We start from the raw sequence: 7,968 nt of genomic DNA on the forward strand, positions 1-7,968 counted from the left end.
GCTCCCGCCCAATAACGGAGAGGGGGGCGGGCCCCGGTGAGAACAAGACCCAATGAAAGACGAGCAGGGATCGGGGCCCTGTCCTGCCGCGGCCCAATGGGAGCGCCGCTGGGAGGCATGGCCGGCGGCTCGGCGGGGATATATAAGCCCCCCACTAGCCGCCCGGCACCGGGATTCGTGGTGTTGCTGGAGACTCGTAACGCGTCCGCAGTCAACGACCCTCCGCAAACGTCACCTGTCGGGAGCAACCATGGTGAGAGGGAGCTGGGGGCACTCGCGGAGTGCACGGTGAGGGGGTACTGCACGGGAGAGCGTGCTGGGGGTGCCCGGGGGTCCCCGGTAGGGGCCGGCTGTACGGCAAAGAGGGGAGGCCGGGGCGCCAAGCAGCCCAGGGTGTGAGGGGCTGCGCGGGGCTTCTCGGAGAGTTTGGCGGGGGTTCACGGTGACCACGGTGTGGGGGCTCTGCGGAAAGCCCGGGACGCCCGCGGCTTCCAAGCGCTGCTTTTCTGCGCCCCCTTCCCCGGGAGAGGCGGATGCGAGCTGGAGAAGTGCGCGCTCCAGCAGCGGACCGGAGAGAGGTGGCGCCGGGGCACGGGGTCGGCGGGGCGCGGGCGGGGCTCGTCCCGCGCTGAGCTCAGCCTGGGGCCCCCAACCCCGGCGCCGCGGTGCAGCGCGCTGCGGAGTCAGGAACCTGGACCCGCCCGGGTTTCTCCCGCTGCGGCCCGGGACAAAGAGGCGCCCGCCCCCAGCTGCAGTCCCCGCCCACCTGTGAAGTCACACTCCCGCGCTGGAGGCCGGACCTGGGCGGACCTGCAAACTCCAGCAGGTTTCTCCAGTTCTGAACTGTTCCCTGAATGCCTTTGTCTTGCGCGGCCCAACTCCGGCCAGAAATCAGACCTTCGCCCAGACCTGTCCGGGGGTGTCCGTGAGCTTCTGGTGCCTAAGGAGGAAAATCTTTTGCTGAGCTTCTGGTGCCCAAGCCCCTGAAGTCCCTCAGTTACATCGAGGAGCTCGGGGTGTGAACACAGGCCCCAGGGCCTCACAGGAATCTTGATCCCCGCCTGTGTTCCGGGCCCGTGTAAAGGCCCTGAGGCTGTCTTGCAGGACAGCTGGTAAAATTGCCACACTATTGCCGACTGTCTGAGAAGACCCCCTCCGCGTCTGGGAAGCATATGGCCCTTTCAGACAGATCCTCTGGACTCAGGGTTGGGGGTGAAGGACCAGAAGACAGGAGAGTCTGTCCCTTGCAGGAGTTATCTCAGGAGGGCTGAAAGGTGGGGAGAGCTGCCTCCTTCGTGACTGTTGAGCAGTACTTCTCCGGATTGACTCTGTACTGCAGTGGGCAAGGACAAGTGTCCAGAGTCGGGGTATAGCCCCCCAAAAGGGGAGTTTCTGGGTAAACTTTCAAATTGGCTGTAACTCCAGAGCCACTTCCTCAGTTAATCCACAACAGACCTGATACTCTTCAGCACCTTCAGGGTGTGGAGGACCCAGAGTCCCCACCGGGGGAGACCCCTCCTCCTAGGGGTCCAGCGCTAGAGGCTCCTGGGGGGGGCCCATCTTGGTGTGTGAGACTCTGGCCTTCCTGTGCCACCCCAGCCGGCACACAGGGCACTAGGCAGTGGGATTTGGCTGCTTGGCATCAGTTTTTTCTAGTTCCTGCCCCTGAAGACCTAGGCTTAGCTGCCTTTGTTCTCAAGCCCTCAGAAAATGAAAAGAAAATGAGGTAGTTTGGCTCCCAGTGTGGGGAGGTCTGGAAAGGGAACCTAGTCTTTTGGGTTTCAGACCAGGCCTCGGGCTCCAGGGAGGAAAGATAAAAGGGTGCCTCCAGGGCCTTTTCAAGCCCCACCCCACACCCTCCCTCCTCCATTCACACCACTGCTTTGCTTCCCCCAACAGCGCGAGTGTATCTCCATCCATGTGGGCCAGGCCGGGGTGCAGATGGGCAATGCCTGCTGGGAGCTCTACTGCCTGGAGCACAACATCCAGCCCAATGGCACCATGCCCAGCGACAAGGCACTGGGCAGCGGTGATGACTCCTTCAACACCTTCTTCAGTGAGACAGGGGCTGGCAAGCACGTGCCCCGGGCTGTCTTTGTGGACCTGGAGCCTGCTGTCATAGGTGAGCGGGTGCTGTGGGGGGTTCCCCTCCTCTGGCCCACGTTTTTTTTTGCGTGCCCCAAAGTCTGTGGGGAGCTCTGCTTAGGGGGAAAAGCTCTTGAAATGCAGGCGACGCCCTGCCAAGAACAACACTGAAGTCTGTTGCTTTTGTCTAGACTCTGACTTCAGGAGGGGTCTTGGGGGCTTTCTGTGCTGAGAGGGGATATCAGTCAATCCTCTCTGCCCGGAGACTGCCAGATGTTTGAGTCAGGGGCCAGACCCAGAATGAAGACTGCAGAAAAGTGTGGATATGAAAGCAGAAACTTTAAACTTCCTTTCTCCTACCCACAGACTCTTGAGGATAATATTGCCTAAGGAACTGGGCACTGAGAACATTCTTAATGGCCCCCTGCTAAACTTTAACTGAACCGGGCCCCTTAATAGCATGTGGACCTATGTGAACTTGGCTGTTGCTGGCTCCCAGGGGGTTCTCTGCTTCTTCCTTTCTGCATCTGGATCTCCTCAGTTTCCTATTCCTGAAAACTTTCCCCCTCCCCCATCTTTCTAAAGACATCTTTGTAGATGGTAAACTGTGGACTGGGTTTTCTGCATTAGTCTATGTTCTTATCCCAAGCAAAAGTCAAATGAGGGGCGCCAGGGTGACTCAGTCGGTTAAGCGTCTCACTCTTGATTTCAGCTCAGGTCATGATCTCCTGTCCATTCCCCGCCTCTCCGCGGGGCTCTATGCTGACAGCACAGAGCCTGCTTGGGATTCTCTCTCTCCCTCTCTCTCTCTCTCTGCCCCTCTGCATGCTCTCTCTCAAGATAAATAAATCTTTAAAAAAAAAAAAAAAAAAGGTGAGATTCTCTTAGACATCCTCTGATTCCTCAGCAAGTACAAGTGGCTCTGAGGGCAGGGACTATTAAAGGTGCCCCTGACCTACACCCTCACAGGCCCAGGTAAGGACTTTGCAAGTGGGTCTCTGGAAGGCTGTTTGCTGTTCATGTTCCGTCTTGCGGTTACACCCAGGGGAGCTTAGCAGCCTAAGTCCTAGTGCCTGTGTCCTTGTGGGGGATGAGACCAGCATCTCTTACCTTTGCCCTCTTTCTTCCCCTCAAGATGGGGTAAGAACTGGCATTTATAGGCAGCTCTTCCACCCTGAGCAGCTGATATCTGGCAAGGAGGATGCTGCCAACAACTATGCCCGAGGCCACTACACTGTGGGGAAGGAGATCATCGATCTTGTGCTGGAGCGAATCCGAAAACTGGTGAGCGGACCAGGTGCCCTTGGCACCTGCAGGAGATCAATGTGTCTTTACCCTCCCTTCCTGGCCTGGGAGGCCTGCCGTGTGCGGAAGAAATGGAAACCACAGGCCTGTGGCTGTGACAGGAACCCCACGTGTCCTTACGGCTCCTTCCGCTTGTCTGTCTCCTTGGCTTCCCCTAGGGGGAGCTGTGTGTCCTGGGTGTGGATCTAGGGCTGGCAGCCCGAATAACCTGTTCTACCCTGAGTCTGTGGACTCAGGCTTCCGGCCTGCTGGTGCCTCGCTATGCCAGGTCTAATTGTCCAATCCAAGCCTTCTTTGAGCTTTGATCCCTCTCTAGCCCCAGCAGGTAGGAGGAAGCTGCCTTGGCAGCCCGGCTTGTTCTTAGATTCCTAAACAGTACTTTTATGCCTGGCAGAGACTCCTGCTTACTGGTTAGTTTTTAACCGCTTCCCAGTTTACCTCATCCCTTGCCTGAGGCACTGAGAACCAGGAGTGAGGCCAACTAGGAGCCAGCACTTTGGCACTGGTCCTCTAGAGGGATTGTTCAGACATACTCTCTGCTGCTCCCTAGTCGAGACTGAGGACTTCCATTGACTTGAGGAATGGGATTCCATGCTTTCTAACGCAAAGTACCCCCTAGGCTTAGGATTTTCTTGAAGGGTTTTTCCGGGGGGGGGGGGGGGAGGGGGTTTTGTTACCAGTTTGCATAAAGCCTGCTTTTAATGTATTTTTATTGAGAGGTAATTGGCATAGCATTAGTTTCAGGTGTACTATGTAATGAATTGATAGACGTATATATTGCAAATAAATGGAGAGTTTTTTATACTATGATACCCATGTGTCTGGTATAGATTGATGCTCTTCTAGTCCAAGGCCCAGCTATATCAGAAGTTACCGTGTGTACTTGTTAAACCTACAGGTTCCCGGGTTCCACTCGGAAGTGAGGGGCCTGGGAACCCATATGTTCAACAGGATACCACCACTGCCTGCCCTCAACTCCCACTCTCCTGCAGCCAGGTGGCAGAGCTACTGAGCTGAGAGGGCCCAGCTCTCCGACTACGAGTCCTGTGTCCCACCTGACCCTCCCCTCCCCCCTCCCCTCACTTGCCACCACATGCACACAGCAGTGTCCTTCTGGGTCATCTGTCCCCTAGAACTCCAAACCCCTTGTAGGTATTCTCTTCTCACCTCTACAGAGGCAAAGCAAAAGAGCATGAGAGAACTTTCTGGAGTCATGGAAATTTCTATATCTTGATTAGTTTGGTAATATAGGTATACACACTTGTCAAGCCATTCACTGTACATGCAATAAAATGTATACACTTCGGTACAAGTTATGCTTCAAAGTTTTTTTTTCCTTCTAAATATAGAAGTGAATACTGTTGTAGTTGCATCACAGTAGCCTTGCAGACAGAAGAGCGTTGTCAGAAGAGGTGGGGGGGGGGGGCGGGTGATAGGCCGTCTACCCTAACAGTGTTCTCTCCTACCCTAGACAGACCAGTGCACCGGGCTTCAGGGGTTCCTGATCTTCCATAGCTTTGGGGGTGGCACTGGCTCAGGCTTCACCTCCCTGTTGATGGAACGGCTTTCTGTTGACTATGGCAAGAAGTCCAAGTTGGAATTTGCCATCTACCCCGCCCCCCAAGTGTCCACAGCGGTTGTAGAACCCTACAACTCTATTTTAACCACGCACACTACCCTGGAGCACTCAGACTGTGCCTTCATGGTGGACAACGAGGCCATCTATGACATCTGCCGCCGCAACCTGGACATTGAGCGCCCCACCTACACCAACCTCAACCGGCTCATCGGCCAGATTGTGTCCTCCATCACTGCTTCCCTGCGCTTCGATGGTGCCCTCAACGTGGACCTCACAGAGTTCCAGACCAACCTGGTGCCCTACCCCCGCATCCACTTTCCCCTGGTGACCTACTCCCCCATTGTCTCAGCCGAGAAGGCCTACCATGAGCAGCTGTCCGTGGCAGAGATCACCAACGCCTGCTTTGAACCCTCCAATCAGATGGTCAAGTGTGACCCTCGCCACGGTAAATACATGGCCTGCTGCATGCTCTACCGTGGAGAAGTGGTGCCCAAGGATGTGAACGCCGCTATTGCCACGATCAAGACCAAGCGCACCATCCAGTTTGTGGACTGGTGTCCCACGGGTTTCAAGGCAAGCCGGGAATGAAGCGGGGGAGGAGGGATTCGCATGCTGCCTGCGTACCTGCTAGAGGGGAGATTCCTAGAGAGCCCCAGAGCATGGAAACAAAAGTGCTAGGGATGAGGAGAATCGGGCAAATCACGACTTTTTTATTTGACTCGAAAGCTTGCCCTTACAAAGGGAAAAGTAGGTTTCGTGTCTCTTAGCCTGGCAAATAGGCACTCCCTAGGTTTGCCAGTCAGGTCAGGGAACCCGTCGTTCACATGTGCCAGGGACATACCCCCCAGAATCCGTCTCCTCGGAAGGGAGTGCTTTTGGAAGCGCAGAAAAGCCTACCATTCAGATAATGGGCAAGACGCGGGTCAGAAGTCTATGAATGCAATCTCTTGAGGAGTAATGAGGAAGAATCTGTTTATATGCCCCGTTCTTTCGTCAGTCTACATTCCCAGAGGGTACTGGGCATATGACCTAGTTTTAAGTTTTATGGGTTTTGTTCCAGTGTGCGCTTAGAAAGATTAAAGGTGGCAGCTGAGGCATTTAAGAAAAACACACAGCTTCCTTGCACTGTTGCAGACGTGACCACAACTGGAGGCGAGGCAGGGACTCCTGGTCATAAAGATAATAGCTGCTTGCTAGTTTTGAAGAGCTGTCCTATAGCTCAGAACTAGAAACCAGGGGTAGGAAGTCTGGGAGGCGGACTCTCCCAGCTCCATATTAGGAAAGCTTTAGCTACTCAGAGGAAGAGTAGACCGCCTTCAGGAAATAGTAAGCTTGCTCTCATTAGAGGCATTAAGGGGGAAGCTGACCTTTTTTTTTTTTTTTTTTTCCAAACACTGAATATGAAATGTATTTATACGTTCTGAATAGAGCAATGTCTAAAGTAGATTTTCCCAAGGTTTTCTGTTTTTTTTAAACTATTTTCTAAACTATAGGAAAGTGGAGAGATTAGTTAACAGCCATATACCCACTACCTAGATTCAACATCTGACTCTGCTAGGTTTCCTTTATTTTTGCTTTGCTGATCCATATAAACTCATAGGTATTACACACAAGTTTGTTTTGTGTCTAACAAAATTAATAACACTTCTCTAAAGTAAGAATACCTAGTCAGTATTCAAACTTTCCCAATTTCCACAAATGTGCTCTATAGTCAGTGTTTCAAAGTCAGGGTATAATCAAGGATTAGACATTATATTTGTCTCTTAAGTCTTTTTTTTTTTTTTTTTTATGTTTATTTTTGAGAGAGAGACAGAGAGAGAGAGACAGAGCACAAGCAGGGAAGGGGCAGAAAGAAAGGGAAACACAGAATCTGAAGCGTGCTCCAGGCTCTGAGCTGTCAGCACCGACTCCGACGCAGGGCTCGAACTCACGAACTGTGAGATCACGACCTGAGCCGAAGTTGGACGCTTGACCAATTGAGCCACACAGGCACCCCCATCCCTTAAATCTTTTAATGTGAAACATCCACGCTTTTTCTTGATGGTGACTTTGAAGGGACTAGTCTTACCGTCTTGAAAGTCCCACATTCTGGATTTGGTTTCTGGTGGTAGTTAACTTGTCCCGTTATCCCTGTGCTTCTTTTAGCCTGGCAAATGTCACACGCCGGCTGACCGGCCCCTTTCCCAGTTATGGGAACCCCTTCCAGGGAACGCAGAACCCAGGGCTTACACTACTTGCTGTTTCTTCTTAGGTTGGCATTAACTACCAGCCGCCCACCGTGGTGCCCGGGGGAGACCTGGCCAAGGTGCAGCGGGCAGTCTGCATGCTGAGCAACACCACGGCCATCGCCGAGGCCTGGGCCCGCCTCGACCACAAGTTTGACCTGATGTATGCCAAACGGGCGTTTGTGCACTGGTACGTGGGCGAGGGCATGGAGGAAGGAGAGTTCTCTGAGGCCCGAGAAGACCTGGCTGCCCTGGAGAAGGATTATGAAGAAGTGGGAACAGAGTCTATGGACGGCGAGGACGAGAGTGAGGAGTTCTAGGGGTCCCGGCACCTGCAACGCCTGGGCTCTCTCCCCGGTTTTGTGTCTCTCGTTCCACTGTTTCCCTAACCCCCTACAAATACAATCAATGTCTCAAGTGATGTGGAGCTCTGTGATATGGAGTTCTGCCCAGCTGTGGGCCTTCACTAACTTTCCCAACTGCCTTGTTGCCCTTCTAAATTAAGGGCCAGGGTGGCCTCTGCCTCTAGGGAGTGCAGCCAGGGGAATACCTAATGGAGGATCGATGGTGCTGTCCCGTGCGATCAGACCACCTGACTAATGTTCAGGGGCTCAGGACCCGTGCTGTGGTGCTTTGACTTCGTGTGGTGGTTCCCTGTGTATCCCCTTATCCCCAGCCCACCACAAGGAAAGGTAAGCCTTGTAGAGGTTCTGGTGAAAGCTGCTGAAAGTTTATCTGTCCCCCCTGCCATTCTGGGGCAGAACGTCTGTCTCC

The 7,968-nt window shown here is 53.7% G+C and overlaps 1 protein-coding gene across 2 annotated transcripts; it reads left to right on the forward strand.

Moving 5' to 3' along the window:
- The first annotated feature begins 37 nt into the window (after positions 1-37).
- On the forward strand, positions 38-7,615 carry LOC123586870 (tubulin alpha-8 chain). 2 transcript variants are annotated; one of them, XM_045456440.1, is made up of 5 exons: positions 38-253; positions 1,900-2,122; positions 3,221-3,369; positions 4,862-5,542; positions 7,221-7,615. In XM_045456440.1, exons 1-5 carry the CDS (start codon positions 53-55, stop codon positions 7,512-7,514), a joined length of 1,548 nt encoding a protein of 515 aa, XP_045312396.1. In that variant the 5' UTR covers positions 38-52; the 3' UTR covers positions 7,515-7,615. The 2 variants fall into 2 exon arrangements, with proteins under 2 accessions (XP_045312396.1, XP_045312397.1); XM_045456441.1 differs by lacking the exon at positions 38-253 and adding an exon at positions 1,254-1,274.
- Positions 7,616-7,968: the final 353 nt, after the last annotated feature.

This window comes from Leopardus geoffroyi, chromosome C3 (assembly GCF_018350155.1).
Source record: "Leopardus geoffroyi isolate Oge1 chromosome C3, O.geoffroyi_Oge1_pat1.0, whole genome shotgun sequence".
NCBI classification, from domain to species: Eukaryota; Metazoa; Chordata; class Mammalia; order Carnivora; family Felidae; genus Leopardus; species Leopardus geoffroyi.

Excerpts from the sequence above, each read along its gene's own strand:
- LOC123586870 (XM_045456440.1), top strand. The coding sequence starts at position 53 with ATGAAAGACGAGCAGGGATCGGGGCCCTGTCCTGCCGCGGCCCAATGG. Across the intron at positions 254-1,899 it reads ACCTGTCGGGAGCAACCATG|CGCGAGTGTATCTCCATCCA; the intron begins GTGAGAGGGAGC and ends TTCCCCCAACAG. Across the intron at positions 2,123-3,220 it reads CCTGGAGCCTGCTGTCATAG|ATGGGGTAAGAACTGGCATT; the intron begins GTGAGCGGGTGC and ends CTTCCCCTCAAG.